Source organism: Mobula birostris, chromosome 5 (assembly GCF_030028105.1).
Source record: "Mobula birostris isolate sMobBir1 chromosome 5, sMobBir1.hap1, whole genome shotgun sequence".
Classification (NCBI taxonomy): domain Eukaryota; kingdom Metazoa; phylum Chordata; class Chondrichthyes; order Myliobatiformes; family Myliobatidae; genus Mobula; species Mobula birostris.
In genome coordinates, this window is record NC_092374.1 from 46,962,032 (window position 1) to 46,980,041 (window position 18,010).

Sequence of the window (18,010 nt, forward strand, 5' to 3'; positions counted from 1 at the left end):
AGCAGCAGTAACAGCTATTTTTTTTGTCTATAAACATTTCAGACTTTATTCATCCAAAGCACTTCATTTTTGAACTGTATTACAAGTTCTTTAGAAATTATGCTCCCTAGAGATTTTGCTTTCTGAAAATAAAGGGAAATGTACCCATTGTCTTCAATGATAAACTAAGAACCAATCTGTGTATCTCTTCCTGCATGACTTATTGAAATGTTGATCTAATGACTGCCCTGTAAATTTCATCCATCTGATCATTAATGAAACTACAACCTCACCATTGATTCCACCATAAAGTGGAAACTGGGAACATCCAGTAGCTAAACCTGAACAACATTCAGGCTTATTTTACAAAATGCAGCTAATATCCTTGCCAAAATATAGCAGATGATCACTATCTCCAAATAGGGAGATATAATCTCACTTTCCTCATGTTCATCATTATTCAGAGTCCAACCACCAACATTCATTTTAACCGAACCAGAAAGCTAAGTTATTTGACGTTAAGTGTAGCTCATAGACTGGATCTTTCTCAACAGATGCTGCACCTCCACATCCTCCAACCCTTTCCAGAAATAGCTAACACTTCAGGATTGTGATAGATTGCTCTCCACTTGTCTGCATGAATCGGGTTCCAACAATATGCCAGGAGATCTGTACCGTTTATCTATCCACTTAAGCATTCACCCCATTCTGCTCACAGCACAACTTTGCTACTGTGTCAGCAACAAAGGAAGAACTGTATGAATTCAATAAGACTTCTTTGATTGCAGCTCATGAGACTGCAACCTTCTTTGTCTAAAAAAGACGAGAGCAGGACCTATCTTTGAATCCACTACTGGAAGAATTCACTCTGAGTTCCATCCCATAATAACAATGAATTATGCTGCTGTTCCTTCATCATTTTAAATTAAAACCTTGAAACTCCCCACCCACGGGAGTGTATCTGTGACAGCTACATTCTGAGAACAAACGTTATTCCTGCTCCTGATCACTGGAAATGTGCTAAAGAAAGCTCAGCAGCCATTTCCAGCATTAATTGAAGAGACTTTCATCTGGAGTCAATAAATGTTACAATTACAATTCTCAACTACATCTTCTAGTTGCATGTAGGTTTTGAAGTTTAAAGCCATCTTTAATTATTATCCTCTTCATATTTGTTTCACTTGCTCCTCACAGAAGAGCAAGCTTTCATTTCTTAGCAGTTGCTACTCAATAATCTTTAAGGCCAACCTTTGGGATCTTGGGGAGCTGCCAACAAGCAGATTTTTCGTACTGATGGCTGAGCTAACGTCACTGAGAGCAAGATGAATCAGATCATTGGGAAACTGGAGATCAAGCCTAAGACTACTTATACTTACTAAACACTTTTAGCCTTCTTAATATTCTATTAAAGTGTAAAAGTTGGCAGAGCTTTATTTAACTCAAGTATTGGGAAACTGTATCTTTGTAATCATAAAATTAGTGAAGTTGCAATTAATTGAAAGGGTGGAAATCACTCTTTGCATTCTGGCCCATTCTTCACTCAACTTAAAATGATGATGACTTCATCATATTTGGTCAAAATACATGTCATTAGATCTGGCTGGATCCTATAGGACATTACATTGCTTTATTAATTTCAGTCAGAATTAATGCTACTCAGGGTAATCCTGAGCAATAGAGATCATGACCAGGCCGTTGCAACCTTTACAATCTCCCATTTTCCACTATCAGCTCATGGTCTTTATTAGGACTGACATTCAAACCATCTAGTCAGCTGTCTGAGCTGTTGAACTCCTTTCCTCTCCCATCGAGACAACCCTCCAACTACTGAAGCCTTGAACCTACACTCTACTGAACTTTCTTCCTTGTTTTCTTGAGTCTCGCATGGATCTACCCTTAACCCACCCTTTCCCCATGTATATGGCATTAATTGGTAACAACATCAACAGCCTAATGGTGTGCTTCCAAATTTGTAACAGTCATCGAACATAATTATTTGGAAATGGCAAAGAAATTCCAGCTGTTCCCTGTATAACAGTCAAGTCAATAAATTCAGGATGTTTCTCCATGCACGGTAAGAAAGGCTCGTAATGAAATAAGAAATTCATGTTGGAAAAACAGAAATTCTGAGAATCACCAAAAATGCATGAAGAAGAAGAAGAAAAAGAAGATGTTAAGCAAACTCTGTCTTAATCAGAAACCCAAAGCTGCCATCTGCTGCTCACTGATGTGGTGAGGCAGTGCTTGTTGTGGGGCACACACTTGGAAAACGCTGAACTGGGTGCAGGACTATTGCCATTAAAAAGAACAACAGTGTAGAGCCAAGGTTTATGGAATAGGTACTTGGCCACAGTCTTCTGGTGTACTACAGAGCTTTTTACCCTAAGATGATTAGACTACCAACAAAATAGTTTTGAAAATCAATAAACCCCACACTCAGGCTTACCATCTATCACAGCTATCAGAGATTGTGCCTAGAAAATGGATTGAAAAAATTCAATTGGGGCTTTATAGAGTATTACCATCAGATGAAATGTAATTTGGGGCATATTATATAGTATGTACATACATTTCCTAATGAAGTCCACAGCCAGCAGGAAATTTGACTGGCACTTAGTGATCAATTCTCCTAAATGTTAGTCCATTTCTCCATTGAATTTGATGTACAATAATGTCTTTGATATATGCAGTGACGTTATTTATTGATGTAATTGGATCAATAAGTCACTGCTTGCAGCATGTTAGCACATAGCTCAATAAGGGATATACTTACTGGACGCTGTTATGTGGAAGAACATTGTTGGGACAGTTTTTATTCTTACTGACAGACGATCTGTTTCCTTGTGCTCAATGCTTCACATCCCTATACTGTACATTTGTCTTTTCATAGCCTTGTGCCTGCAACCACTCAGCAACTTCTAATCTTACGATCAACTTCAAATATTTACTTCAGCTTTTTTTTAAATTTCACATCGACTAGCATTGGAACATGTCTTTTTTTTCTCGTTTGAATTTACAATTTAAATAAAAGCAGTTTTATTAAATAACCTCCTCGTCTGTTTCTGTTCGGAAGGTGTTATCTAGAAATTCTACTTTCAAAAAACTTTGTCCTCTCTTATTTGGATGGATTATTTTCAGAAATATTTTTGACGACAAGAAGAAATGACAATTGAAGCAATTAACAATGCAAAATTCTTATTTATTAGTGAATTAAATGTGACTACAAGTCTTGAAGATCTATTCCTACCCCAATACAGATCTTCCTCCAACAGTATGCACTGTTTGATTTGGGAATGAGTTCACCCAACTCTGCATGATTTCCCAACCATTAAGTCTGGCAAATCCTGACTCGCAAAATGCATGTTTAGCCAACTTATCTTCCCTGTCAAAAGGTTGAATTAAAGTTTTGTACCCTTGTGCGGAAATATTCTGTAAGCATAGAAATTCTACTGTTATCACTTCATGCTTCACATAAGGTAGCAAGTTCCTGGTATTTACAACCAGTGTTGCAGCATTTGTCAGAAAGTGTGACTTCTCTTCTTGTGAGTTCTCTCTGTATGAGATCCCTCAGGAGAAGGACCCTGCCTTGTGCAGTCTTGGAGATGTTTGCTGACAACTGTTCATCCTGATTCTCCACGTCGTGAAAGGACTGTTTCCTTTCATATGACTCAATATGCTGAATCCCATTTTTTACAAGCTCCATCATCATCTTCTTCAGTTCCATCATATCTGGTGTTTCCTGGGATGGATCTAGAACATAAATAAAATGTCATCTGTGAACAAGGAAAGGGTTATTGAGACTAATTTTATTGTCTTTTCTTCTATCCCTGAAACAGTCTATCTCAGGAAGTGGGATATTAAATTTGGTTACAAACATCAGTTCAAATTCATCAGCATATAGAGGAAAGGCTGACAATTAAAAAAATTGATAAATGCTTCCTCAAAAAGACAACATCTATCATCAAAGATCCGCAGCAGCTGGGGCAAGACACCTTCTTGCAGCTACCACCAGACACGAAGAGAGAAGTCTGAAATTCCACATGTTCATAAACAGTAACTTTCCTTTAACTGTTTAGTATTGGAACCAGCTGGTGCTGACCTTTGACCACTTTTCACTACAATGGCCTTTGTTGTTTTGTTCTCATTCTTTATTTTCTTATGAGAATTGTGTATAATTTATGTTTATTGTTGTGAATACTGCTTATATGAGTGTAGAGGACAGCGAGGAAGACTATCAGAGCTTGCAGCAGGATCTGGACCAGCTGGAAAAACGGGCTGAAAAATGGCAGATGGAAATTAATGCAGGCTAGTGCGAGGTGTTGCTGCTCAGTAGGACCAACCAGAGCAGGTCTTACACAGTAAATGGTAGGGCACTGAGAAGTGTGGTAGAACAAAGGGATCTGTGAATACAGGTCCATAATTTATTGAAAGTGGTGGCACAGGTCATAAAGAAAGTGTTTGGCATATTGGACTTCATATATTGCTTTTGGCTTTTTCATATAAAGATTTTGGCATATTGGTCTTCATATATTGGTCTTCATATTGGTCTTCGGCAGTAACGGGAAGAGGCGAGAGCAAGGTACCAACTCTTTTTTCTCCCCCTTGGCGGATCGGCCCAGACAGACAGGAACAGCAGGGCTCACAGAGCTAATGGTTTAAAAAGTTTGTCTGTTTGTCGAGGTAAGTGGGTGAGTAGACTTATTTTTCCTGTTTCAATCCTGTAGAATTAGATAGCATGCCTGCAGGGTTAGTGCTTTGTTCAGGGTGTCAGAAGTGGGAATCCTGGGAACCTCCAGCCTCCCTGATGGCCACATCTGCTCCAGATGCACCAAGATGCAGCTCCTCAGAGACCGTGTTAGGGATCTGGAGCTGCAGCTTGATGACCTGCTGCTTATTAGGGAAAGTGAAGAGGTGATAGACAGGAGCTACAGAGAGGTAGTCATCCCTAGGCTACAGGGGTCAGAAAACTGGGTGACTGTCAGGAGAGGGAAGGAAAATGCTCGGATAGTGGAGAGCACCCCTGTGGCTGTCTCCACTTTATACTTTATTGTCGCCAAACAATTGATACTAGAACGTACAAACATCACAGCGATATTTGATTCTGCGCTTCACACTCTCTGGATTACAAATATTAAATATTAAAACTATTAAAAATAGTTAAAATTAGTAAATATTAAAAATTTATATTATAAATCATAAATAGAAAATAGAAAAATGGGAAGTAAGGTAGTGCAAAAAAACCGAGAGGCAGGTCCGGATATTTGGAGGTACGGCCCAGATCCGGGTCAGGATCTGTTTAGAAGTCTTATCACAGTTGGAAAGAAGCTGTTCCCAAATCTGGCCGTATGAGTCTTCAAGCTCCTGAACCTTCTTCCGGAGGGAAGAGGGATGAAAAGTCTGTTGGCTGGGTGGGTCGTGTCCTTGGTTATCCTGGTAGCACTGCTCTGACAGCGTGCAGTGTAAAGTGAGTCCACAGATGGAAGATTGGTTTGTATGATGTGCTGCGCCGTGTTCACGATCTTCTGCAGCTTCTTTCGGTCTTAGACAGGATAACTTCCATACAAGGTTGTGATGCACCCTAGAAGAATGCTTTCTACAGTGTATCTATAAAAATTAGTGAGGATTTTAGGGGACAGGCCAAATTTCTTCAGTTTTCTCAGGAAGTAAAGGCGCTGGTGGGCTTTCTTGGCAGTGAACTCTGCTTGGTTGGACCAAGTCAGGTCATTTGTGATATTGACCCCAAGGAACTTAAAGCTCTTGACCTGTTCCACTTGCGCACCGCCAATGTAAATTGGGTCATGCGGTCCGCTACTCCTTCTGAAGTCAACAACCAATTCCTTCGTCTTGCTGACGTTGAGGGATAGGTTATTGTCTTTGCACCGTGCCACCAGGTTCTTAATTTCCTCTCTGTACTCAAACTCATCATTACCTGAGATACGGCCTACAATTGTTGTGTCAGCAACAAGTATCTTGTTCTGGATGATGTTGAGGGGGATGACCTGACAGGGGACACCCACGGTGACTGGGTCTCTGGCACTGAGCCTAGTGCTGTTGTGCAGGAGGGAAGTAGGGAAAAGAGGAATGCGGTAGTCATAGGGGATTCCATAGTCAGGGGAACAAACAGGAGATTCTGTGAGCCTGATAGAGATACCCGCATGGTGTGTTGCCTCCCAGGTGCCAGGGTACGGGATGTCTCAGATCGGGTCCAGAATATTCTGAAGGGGGAGGGCGGAGCAGCCAGTTGTCCTGGTACATGTTGGTACCAATGACATAGATAGGAGAAGGGAGGAGGTCCTGAAGAGAGATTTCCGGGAGTTAGGAAGGAAGCTGAGAAGCAGGACCTCCAGGGAAGTAATCTCGGGATTGCTACCTGTGCCACGTGCTAGTGAGGGCAAGAATAGTAGGATCAGGCAGATGAATGCGTGGCTGAGAGACTGGTGCAGGGGGCAGGGCTTCAGACTCTTGGATCATTGGGATCTCTTCTGGGGGAAGTATGACCTGTTCAAAATGGATGGGTTACACCTGAACCTGAAGAGGACCAATATCCTGGCGGGAAGGTTTAATAGAGCTGTTAGGGAGGGTTTAAACTAATTTGGCAGGGGGATGGGAACCAGAATGATAGAGCAGAGGAAGGGGAAAACAGAAATAAATCTAAGATAGTGAGCTGTAAAGACGTCAGGAAAGACAGGCAGGTGATGGGGCAAATTTGCAGCCATTGGGATGAGTTGCAGTGCAATCAAAACAAAAAGTACTAAATACTGGTCTTAAGGTGTTATACTTAAATGCATGTAGCATAAGGAATAAGGTGGATGATCTTGTCATTAAGCTACAGATTGGCAGGTATGATATTGTGGCCATCACTGAGACATGGCTAAAGGATGCATATTTCTGGGAGCTGAACATCCAAGGATACACGGTGTATTGGAAGGATAGGCAGGTAGGCAGAGGGGGTGGTGTGGCTTAATTGGTAAGAAATGATATCAAATCATTAGAAAGAGATGACATAAGATTGGAAGGTGCAGAATCTTTATGGGTTGAGCTAAGAAATCGTAGGGGTAAAAGGACCCTGATGGCAGTAATTTATAGGCCTCCAAACAGCTGCAGTGATGTGGACTACAAATTACAAAACAGGAAATAGAAAAGGCTCGTCAGAAAGGCAGTGTTATGATAATTGTGTGGAATTTTAACATGTGAGTGGATTGGGAAAATCAGGTCGGCACTGGATCTCAAGAGAGAGAATTTGTAGAATGTCTGCGAGATGGCTTTTTAGAACAGCTTGTTGTTGAGCCCACTAGGGGATCGGCTGTACTGGATTGGGTATTGTGTAATGAACCGGAAGTGATTAGAGATTGAGGTGAAGGAACCCTTAGGAGACAGTGATCATAACATGACTGAGTTCACTGTGAAATTTGAAAAAGAGAAGCCCAAATCCGATGTGTCGGTATTTCAGTGGAGTAAAGGAAATTACAGTGGCATGAGAGAGGAACTGGTCAAAGTTGACTGGAAAGGGACACTAGCGGGAAGGACGGCAGAGGAGCAGTGGCTGGAGTTTATGCGAGAAGTGCAGAAGGTGCAAGACAGATATATTCCAAAAAAGAAGAAATTTTCGAATGGGAAAAGGATACAACCGTGGCTGACAGGAGAAGTCAAAGCCAAAGTTAAAGCAAAGGAGAGGGCATACAAGGAAGCAAAAATTAGTGGGAAGACAGAGGATTGGGAAGTTTTTAAAAGCTTACAAAAGGAAACTAAGAAGGTCATTAAATGGGAAAAGATGAACTATGAAAGGAAGGTAGCAACTAGTATCAAAGAAGATACTAAAAGCTTTTTCAAGTATATAAAGAGTAAAAGACAGGTGAGAGTAGATATAAGACCAATAGAAAATGATGCTGGAGAAATTGTAATGGGAGATAAGCAGATGGCGGAGGAACTGAACGAGTATTTTGCTTCAGTCTTCACTGAGGAAGACTGCAGTATACCGGACACTCAAGGGTGGCAGGGAAGAGAAGTGTGCCCAGTCACAATTATGACAGAGAATGTACTCAGGAAGCTGAATAATCTAAGGGTAGATATATCTCCCAGACCAGAAGGAATCCACCCTCACGTTCTGAAGGAAGTAGCTGTGGAGATTGCGGAGGCATTAGCAATGATCTTTCGAAAGTCCATAGATTCTGGCATGTTTCCAGAGGACAGGAAGATTTCAAATGTCACTCCGCTATTTAAGAAGGGGGCAAGGAAGCAAAAAGGAAATTATAGACCTGTTATCTTGACATCAGTGGTTGGGAAGTTGTTGGAGTCGATTGTCAAGGATGAGGTTACGGAGTACCTGGAGGGATATGACAAGATAGGCAGAACTCAGCATGGATTCCTTAAAGGAAAATCCTGCCTGACAAACCTATTACAATTTTTTGAGGGAATTACCAGTAGGCTAGACAAGGGAGATGCAGTTGATGTTGTATATTTGGATTTTCAGAAGACCTTTCACAAGGTGCCACACATGAGGCTGCTTAACAAGATAAGAGCCCATGGAATTAAGGGAAAGTTACATACGTGGATAAAGCGTTGGCTGATTGGCAGGAAACAGAGAGTGGGAATAAAGGGATCCTATTCTAGTTGGCTGCCGGTTACCAGTGGCGTTCCACAGGGGTCCGTGTTGGGGCCGCTTCTTTTTACATTGTACATCAACGATTTGGATTATGGAATAGATGGCTTTGTGGCTAAGTTTGCTGACGATACGAAGATAGGTGGAGGGGCCGCTAGTGCTGAGGAAACAGAGAGTCTGCAGAGAGACTTGGATAGATTGGAAGAATGGGCAGAGAAGTAGCAAATGAAGTATATTTTTGGAAATTGTATGGTTATGCACTTTGGCAGAAGAAATAAACGGGCAGACTATTATTTAAATGGGGAGAGAATTCAAAGTTTTGAGATGCAACGGGACTTGGGAGTCCTCGTACAGGTTGAGTCGGTAGTGAAGAAGGCGAATGCAATGTTGGCATTCATTTCTAGAGGAATAGACTATAGGAGCAGGGATGTGATGTTGAGGCTCTATAAGGTGCTGGTGAGACCTCATTTGGAGTACTGTGGGCAGTTTTGGTCTCCTTATTTAAGAAAGGATGTGCTGACATTGGAGAGGGTACAGAGAAGATTCACTAGAATGATTCCGGGAATGAGAGGGTTAACATATGAGGAACGTTTGTCCGCTCTTGGACTGTATCCCTTGGAGTTTAGAAGAATGAGGGAGGACCTCTTAGAAACATTTCGAATGTTGAAAGGCATGGACAGAGTGGATGTGGCAAAGTTGTTTCCCATGATGGGGGAGTCTAATACGAGAGGGCATGACTTAAGGATTGAAGGGCGCCCATTCAGAACAGAGATGCGAAGAAATTTTTTTAGTCAGAGGGTGGTGAATCTATGGAATTTGTTGCCATGGGCAGCAGTGGAGGCCAAGTCATTGGGTGTATTTAAGGCAGAGATTGATAGGTATCTGAGTAGCCAGAGCATCAAAGGTTATGCTGAGAAGGAGGTTATGGTGGGACTAAATGGGAGTATGGATCAGCTCATGATAAAATGGCGGAGCAGACTCGATGGGGTGAATGGCCGACTTCTGCTCCTTTGTCTTATGGTCTTATGGTCTAAATCAACGTATTAAGTACAGGAGATGGGATGTTATGTTGAAGTTGTGAGGTCTAATTTCAAGTATTGTGTGCAGTTTTGGTCACCTACCTACAGGAAGGATGTAAATAAGTTGAAAATGTACAGCGAAAATCTATAATGATTTTGTTTGGACTGGAAGACCAGAATTATAAGGAAAGATTGAATAGGTTAGGATATTGTTCATTGGAATGTAGAAGATTTACAGGAGATTTGATAGAGGTATACAGAATTTTGAGGTGTATAGATAGGGTAAATGCTGGCAGGCTCTTTCCACTAAGGTTGGGTGGAACTACAACTAGGGGTCATGAGTTAAGAGTGAAAAGTGAAATGTTTAAGGGGAAGATGAGGGGAAATTTCTTCACTCAGAGGATGGTGAGAGTGTGGAATAAGCTGCCAGTGCAATTGGTGCATACGAGCTCGATGTCAAAACTTAAGAGAACTTTGGACAGGTACATGGACAGCAGGGGTATGGAGGGCTATTGTCCATGTGCAGATCGATGAAAGTAGGCAGTTTAAATGATTCAGCATGAACTAGATGGGCTGAATGGCCTGTTTCTGTGCAGATCAGCGATTGCACAGTGTACTTTACAATCCCGTGTGCATTGTACTTAGAGGCCAAATGCTGTAAAATATGTGACATTAAATTTGCTTTTCTCAGTGGCAGAACAGCGCAAAGACATAAAAATTACCATGAATTAAAAAACTAAATAAATTGAAAAGGAACAACAAGGTAGTGTTCATAGCTTCATAGACCGTTCAGAAATCGTACGGTGGAGGGGAAGATGTTCCGAAATTGCTGAGTGTAGATCTTCAGGCTCCTGTACCTCCTCCCCAATGGAAGTAATGAGAAGAGAGCATGTACTGGATGAAGGTTCTTAGTAATGGATGCTGCCTTCCTGAGGCTTTGCCCCTTGTAGATGTCATTAATGCTGTGGAAGGTTGTACTAATGATGGAGCTGGCTGAGTCCACAACATTCTGCAGTCTCTTGGAATTCTGAGCATTGGAGCCTGTGGTGCAGCCAGTCAGAATGCTCTCCACAGTACATTGAAGGAAATTTGTAAGGGTAGGCAGCATTGAAATTAATCTTTTTTCATTGGTGATTTGATGCACACTCTCCTTGGTATAAATCAAACAGAGGATGCCACGACAAAATCTTAGCTTGGACTAAAGTGTTAAACTGCATTCATGTAGCACTAAGGTCAAGCTATGGCTATCTCCACAAGACAGACATTTGCACTTGACTTTCAATAACTTAGTCCAACATCAATGTCCTGGGGATCAAGGATAATTGAAGCTTATCTGAAATTTAATTGCTGTACCACAAGATCACTCTAGACGTTAAGTATCTGCACTGGGGTACTCAATTCCTGGCTTTGCAAAGACATTTTACCATCTAGAAGGCATAAGTTAGGTTGTAACAGTGAGTTTTCTACATTGCTGGATGAATACAACTCCAAATACACTGAAGAATGCGTCCATATGAAGCAAAAAAAGACCAGAAGGTCTCTTCAGGTCAGAGAGAAAGAAATAACATGTCAGTTCACTGACCCTTCATCAGAATGAAACACTATTGACCTGTGCACTGCATTTTGTTTCACTATTTCTCTGTGCTGTCTTTGCAGAGTGAACATGTGTTACAAGTCTTTGAAGTGAATGTTATTCTGCCTCTCACTTTTCCTCGTCATGGTGGAACTCTGTTCGAGAAATTGAACACAATGTCAGCATCAGCCATTACACAAGTGTACATGCTAGATTTGACAGCTTCATAGCAGAAAGTCACCGGCGCTGTGAACACAGTGCAAAATAGTGAGAAATAATCTAATACTGTAGCTTTCTCTAAGGAATACTGCAGCCATAAAGCTATCCAAAACATTTCACAATGTGTAAGGAAACTACACTTTGATGTAAGAAACTTTTTCTTTGGAAAACAGGGAATCCAAAGATAGCTTAAGGAAGCCAACACCACAAGATCAGAGAAGCGAAACAAAGTGAGCAGAATTGTCAAAGGTTAACATTATTTGGGGTTGTCACCAATCATATGAACCCTTTGTTATTGAATGTTATTGAAACAATAACATTCAAATCACTGTCTTGATGACTAGCCATTAGAGATTTTGAAATCAATAACATATCAATGCTTAGAAGAGTAAGCATTCATCTTGTTAATTAACAATATAAATAATCAATGCTATTTAATGAAAAGAATTTCAATACTCACCATGTGCATCAGGAATTTCAGATTTCCAGACCCATCCTCCACAGATTTCCATGATTTTATCGAGGAAATCTTTATTGCAAACTTTGAAAATTGCATCAGGGTTCTCTCCTGCAGTGCTCGCAGAGACTTGGATATTGGTAAGTAGCAGCCCAATTGACAGGACGCACAGCTGGTCCCTCATTGCTAGTCAGCTTTAGCCACTGTTGACCCTATAATAACAGACTGCTAGCTGCCCCTCACTCTCCAGCACTCCTACACACCAGCAGAAGCTGCCTTTTGCAGGTAATCAATATCAAGTTTTCTCTCTCAGATTCCTACTTGACTGGATTTCTCAATTGTTTCAGAGAATCCGCGCCTACCCTCTCTGTCCCTGGTTTTATGTTCACTCCTTCTTTCCTCCTTTTATGACACCATTGCTCCCTTGCTGTGATGCATCATTGTTTCTCATTAACTTTTGTCTCTCTTTCTCGTGACTTGGGAATGTTTCCAACATCTCAAGTCCACAATGTCCGAACCAAATACAAATAAAATTGTTTCATCAACTAATGTTGAGTCCAACCAATTGGAGTTTATAATTGATTTCTGACGGTTCTTGGGTGAAGCACTATTTCTGCTGTATGACTGGAAAATCCAGAAACGTCACTCCATTATATAATTCAATATTTCTGAATTTCACTTATATTAGGGAATGTTGTCAATTATGGAATATGATCACATTAGAGACATTTATTTCAAAGTGAAATTCAGTTCTCAAACAGATCAACAAAAGAAAACCTAAGCACTGGTCAGTGGGACTGCTTTGACCAGTAGCAAGTCATGTTGTGCTGTAGCGATTTCGATTAGTCACAAAATTTGAATAAGGATTTTATTAAAGGATTTACTGTATAAAATAAGGATGCATAAAGTATTAAATAGGAAGTTTATCATGTAACAGTGTATTTCAACTCTTTTTCACCTTTCGACTGAGTCTGTTTATTGGGGCTGTGTGTACAGAGGGAATGTGCCTCCTCTTGAAAAGAGAAGTACTGGGCCTTGGCCGCCATCAGGAAATGAATGCCAAGTCTAACAGACCACTTGCAAGATACTTGCAATGAAGATCAGATAACTGTTGGTGTTGCTCAAGCTTTAGGCAGACGAAGAATATAAGGTCACGGATATGAATCAGTTTAACTGATTGGCTTCCTAATTGTTGCACATGTTTCTAAGCATAACTTTCTAAGTGCTGTGACTCACCACATCACAATTATTGCCTAGTGACCCACAACAATGGAACTTGGAGGCATTGTCAACATTTCCAGTCAGAATCCTGCATAGATCCCTGAAAAGTACCATAAGGGCTCTGATACGGCGTTTTAACCCAAATCGTCGACAATCTCTTACAGCCGCAGAGCCTTCTCCTGGATAGTTAATGTTCTGATTCATCACATACTGGAAAATTCACTTGTAAAAGTTTAATTTGACCTTTATTCACATCCTGTTTGTTTCATAGTTACAATCACTAATGTTCAGGTTTTGTGAGTTGTGACCAAACAAACCATAGATTCGGGATTGAGAGAACACTTGACTCACATACACAGTGTTCAAAATTAGGACATATTAATCAACACAAGTCTGTGAGTTCACTAGCTAGTGAAGTATCTCCAACACACAATGGTTAGCATTTCCTGGATTTATCAAATGCCGTCCCTTGCCTTTATAGTTCCCATGCTCAAAGTCTGTAAGGTGGAGAGTAAGAGCCAATTGCCAGAATGCAGAGTGGCCACTTTGGTAAGCTGTTAGTGATCAGATTCAACTTCATTTGTCTCTCTTCCAAAACCAGCAAGTCGAGTCAAGCTTGTTGTCATGTCCACCAGTATGGTATAATGAAAAACCTGTTTGCAGCAGCTTCACAGGTATGTAGGTACAGACAGCGCACAGAATATAAATAATGCATATTGACCATAAGACCGTAAAATGTAGGAGCAGAATTAGGTCATATGGCCCATTAAATCTGCTCGCCATTCCATCATGGCTGATCCTTTTCTTTTCCACTCCTCAGCCCCACTCCCCGGCCTTCTTCTTGTAACCTTTGATGCCGTGATCAATCAAGAACCTATCAATCTCTGCTTCAAATACACCCCGGTGACCTGGCCTCCACAGCTGCATGTGGCAACAAATTTCACAAATACACCAAGCTCTGGCTAAAGAAATTTCCCTGCATCAGTGTTTTAAGTGAACGCCCCTCTATCCTGATACTGTCCCCTTTAATCCTAGACTCCCCCATCATGGGAAACATTCTTTCCACATCTTCTCTGTCTATGCCTTTCAACATTCAAAAGATTTCAATGAAATCCCCCCTCATCCTTCTAAATTTCAGTGAGTACAGGCCCAGAGCCGTCAGACGTTTCTTGTATGATAACCCTTTCAATCCCGGAATTATCCTTGTGCACCTCCTCTGAACCCTCTCCAATGCTAGCATATCTTTTCTCAGACGAGAAGCCCAAAATTGTTCACAATACTCAAGGGGAGGCCTCACCAGTGACTTACAAAGCCTCAGCATCACATCCTTGCTCTTGTATTCTAGACCCCTTGAAATGAATAAAAACAATGTATTTGCCTTCCTTACCACAGACTCAGCCTGTAAGTTAACCTTTAGAGTGTTCTGCACAAGGACTTCTAAGTCCCTTTGTCTCCCCAGTTAGGAAATAGTCTGCATATTTATTTCTTCTACCAAAGTGTATGACCATGCGTTTTCCAACATTGTATTTTATTTGCCCCTTTCTTGCCCATTATCCTAATCTGTCTAAGTCCTTCTGCAGCCTTCCTGTTTCCTCAATACTACCTGTCCCTCCACCAATCTTCGTATCATCTGCGAACTTGGCAACAAAGTCATCTATTCCATCAATTAAAACATTGATATACAGTATTAAAAAAAGCAGTTCCAACACCGACCCCTATGGATCACCACTAGTCTCTGGAATCCAACCAGAAAAGGATCCTTTTATTCCCACTTGCTGCCTCCTACCAATCAGCCAATGCTCTAACAATGCAAGTAACTTTCCTGTAATACCATGGGCTCTTAACTTGATAAGCAGCCTCATGTGTGGCACCTTGTCAAAGGCCTTCTGAAAATCTAAATGTACAACATCCACTGCATCCCATTTATCTATCCTACTTCTAATCTCCTCAAAGAATTTCAATGGGTTTGTCTGGCAAAATTTTCCCTGAAGGAAACCACGCTTACTTTATGCTATCTTGTCCTGTGTCACCAAGTACTCCATAACCTCATCCTTAACAATTGACTCCAACATCTTCCCAACCACTGAGGTCAAGCTAATTGGTCTATTATCTCCTTTCTGCTACCTTCTTCCTTTCTTAAAGAGTGGGGTGACATTTGCAATTTTCCAGTCCTCTGGAACCATGCCAGAGTCCAATGATACTTGCAAGATCTTTACTAATGCCTACACAATCTCTACTGCTACCTCTTGCGGAACCCTAGGGTGCAGTTCATCTGGTCCAGGTGACTTACATACCTTTAGGCCTTTCAGCTTTTTGAACACCTTCTCTCTCGTAATAACAACTGCACTCATTTCTCTTCCTTCATGGCTTTCAACATCTGGCACACTGCTCGTGTCTTCCTAGGTGAAGACTGATGCAAGATACTAATTTAGTTCATCTGCCACCTCCTTGTCCCCTGTTATTATATCTCCAGCCTCATTTTGGGATCTAATACTAACCTAGTATTTCCAGTCTACCTGCATGTTAAAATCTCCCATGACTATCATAACACTGGCCTTTTGACACACTGTTTCTATTTCCTGTTGTAATCTGTAGTCCACATCCCAGCTACTGTTTGGAGGCCTGTATATAATTGCCATTAGGGTCCTTTTAGGCACGATTCAGTGATGGCCACAACATCATACCTGACAATCTGTAAAAGTGCAACAAAGTGCAACAAATCAACTACCTTATTTCTTATACACCGTGCATTGAGGTATGTTGTGTTCTTTATACGTACCATGGGTTCCTAAGAACAAACCATATTCTGGAAGAATTAAATCCAGAACTTTTATTTACAACAGCAAACAGCAACCACGTTTAACACTGCCACACTTTCTAGATCATTCTGTCAGTTCTGCACATGCTCATAGCTCCGTCCAATCATGTTCTTGCACGTGACGTGTGATAGCACCACAAGACATAACACTGAGTACTGTGTTTGCTATCCTCTTTATTCTGCATCCCTAATACACTGATACTTACCCTACTGGCTGCAATTCCTGCCCTCCTGACAGTCTGACTGCATGCTCTCTTTGCTTTTTTTTAACCATCTGCTCTGTGCTGAGTCCCTTCACTCCAGTTTCCATCCCTCTGCCAAATTAGTTCATACACTCCCCAACAGTTCTAACAAACCTGCCCGTGAGAATATAGATCCCCTGGGTTCAGGTGCAACCTGTCACTTTTGTACAGGTCATACCTCCCCCAGAAGAGATCCCAATGATCCAAGAACCTGAAGCCCTGCCCCCTGCACCAGCTTCTCAGCCACGCATTAATTTGCCAGATCATCCTTTTTCTACCCTCACCAGTGCATGGCTCATGCAGCAATCCAGAAATTACTACCCCAGAGGCCCTGCTTTTCAGTTTTCTGCCTAGCTCTCTAAATTCTCTCTTTGGAATCTCTTTGCTTTTCCTTCCTATGTCATTGGTACCAGTAAGTACCAGAGAGCTGCTCTCCTTCCCCCTCTAAAATGCTGTGGACATGATCCGAGATGTCCTTGACCTTGGCACCTGGGAGGCAACATACCATCCGGGTGTCCCGTTCGCATCCACAGAATCTCTTGTCTGTTCCTCTGACGATTGAGTCGTCTATCACTACTGCTCCCATCTTCTCTCTCTCTCTTTCCCTGCTGCACCATGGATCCATGCTCAGTGCCAGTAATCCGGTATCCATGGCATTCCCCTGGGAGGTCATCCCCCACAACAGTATCCAAAACAGGTATACTCATTATTGAGGGGAATGGCCACAGGGGTGCTCTGTGCTAATTGCCTATGCACCTTCCCATTCCTTCTCCTGATGGTCACCCAGCTAGTCACCTCCTGCAGCTCAGGGGTGACTACTTCCCTGTAGCTCCAATTGATGATCTCCTCACTCTCCTGTAAAGCCGAAGGTCATCCATCTGCTGGTTCAAATCCCTAAACGTGGTCTTCAAGGAGCTGCAGCCAGATGCACTTCACATAAATGTAATTCCCTGGGGGACTGTACATTGTGTCAGACAGTGAAGACGGAGAGGCTATACATTACTGTAGTGTCAAAATCAAAGGCACAATCAGAGACAAGTTCAATGCAGTGTGGGAGGAGCTTTGTAGTGATAGGGTGTGTACTGTGCAGGTTGGTTTTGTAGTGATGTGTTGCTGAGATAGGGTGTGCACTGTGCAGGTTGGTTCAAGGAGCTGAAGACTGTAGGAAAGTAACTGCTCCTGAACCTGGTTGAAGCAGCTCCAATCTCTTCGTCTAATGCTTCCCCTACACACACTGCAGCTGATGTCAATTTACTTCTGCTGTTACAACTCATATTTGACTGGGCTTTTCACAGAAACAAATTCTAAGACCATAAGACAGAGGAACATGATTAGGCCATTCAGCCCATTGATTCTGCTCCACCATTTGATCATGACTGATTTATTTTTCATCTCCTGTCTTTTCCCCATAACCTTCAGTGTCTTTACTTAGTAAGAACCTATCAATCTCCATTTTAAGTATACCCACTGTCATCTATGACAATGCATTTCACAGATTCACCACCCTCTGGCTAAAGAATTTTCCCCTCATCTTGTTCTAAAGGAACAACCTTCTATAATGAGGCTGTGTCCTCTGGCCCAAGACTCCCTGACTATTTAAAGCATGCTCTCCACATCCACTTTATCTAATCCTTTCAATATTCAGTAAGTTTCAATGAGATTCTCCCTTCATTCTTCTAAACTTCCCTGAGTCTAGGATCAGAATCATAAAACACTCCTCATACGATAACCCTTTTATTCCTGGGATCATTCTCGTAGATATCCTTTAGAGCCTCTCCAATGCCAGCACGTCCTTTCAGAAATAAAAACTGGTCCTGATACTCCAAATGTGACCTATGCCTAAAGCCTCAGCATTCTAGAGACTACTAGACAGGCATATGGAG

The 18,010-nt window shown here is 41.7% G+C and overlaps 1 protein-coding gene across 1 annotated transcript; it reads right to left on the reverse strand.

Moving 5' to 3' along the window:
- Window positions 1-3,157: 3,157 nt before the first annotated feature.
- Window positions 3,158-12,211, reverse strand: LOC140197244 (prorelaxin-like). The gene is made up of 2 exons (XM_072257170.1): window positions 11,850-12,211; window positions 3,158-3,729 (listed from the first exon to the last, which is right to left on the reverse strand). The coding sequence occupies exons 1-2, from the start codon at window positions 12,028-12,030 to the stop codon at window positions 3,440-3,442; spliced, it is 471 nt and encodes a 156-aa protein (XP_072113271.1). The 5' UTR covers window positions 12,031-12,211; the 3' UTR covers window positions 3,158-3,439.
- Window positions 12,212-18,010: the final 5,799 nt, after the last annotated feature.

Excerpts from the sequence above, each read along its gene's own strand:
- LOC140197244 (XM_072257170.1), bottom strand. The coding sequence starts at position 12,030 with ATGAGGGACCAGCTGTGCGTCCTGTCAATTGGGCTGCTACTTACCAAT. Across the intron at positions 3,730-11,849 it reads TGAAATTCCTGATGCACATG|ATCCATCCCAGGAAACACCA; the intron begins GTGAGTATTGAA and ends TTTATGTTCTAG.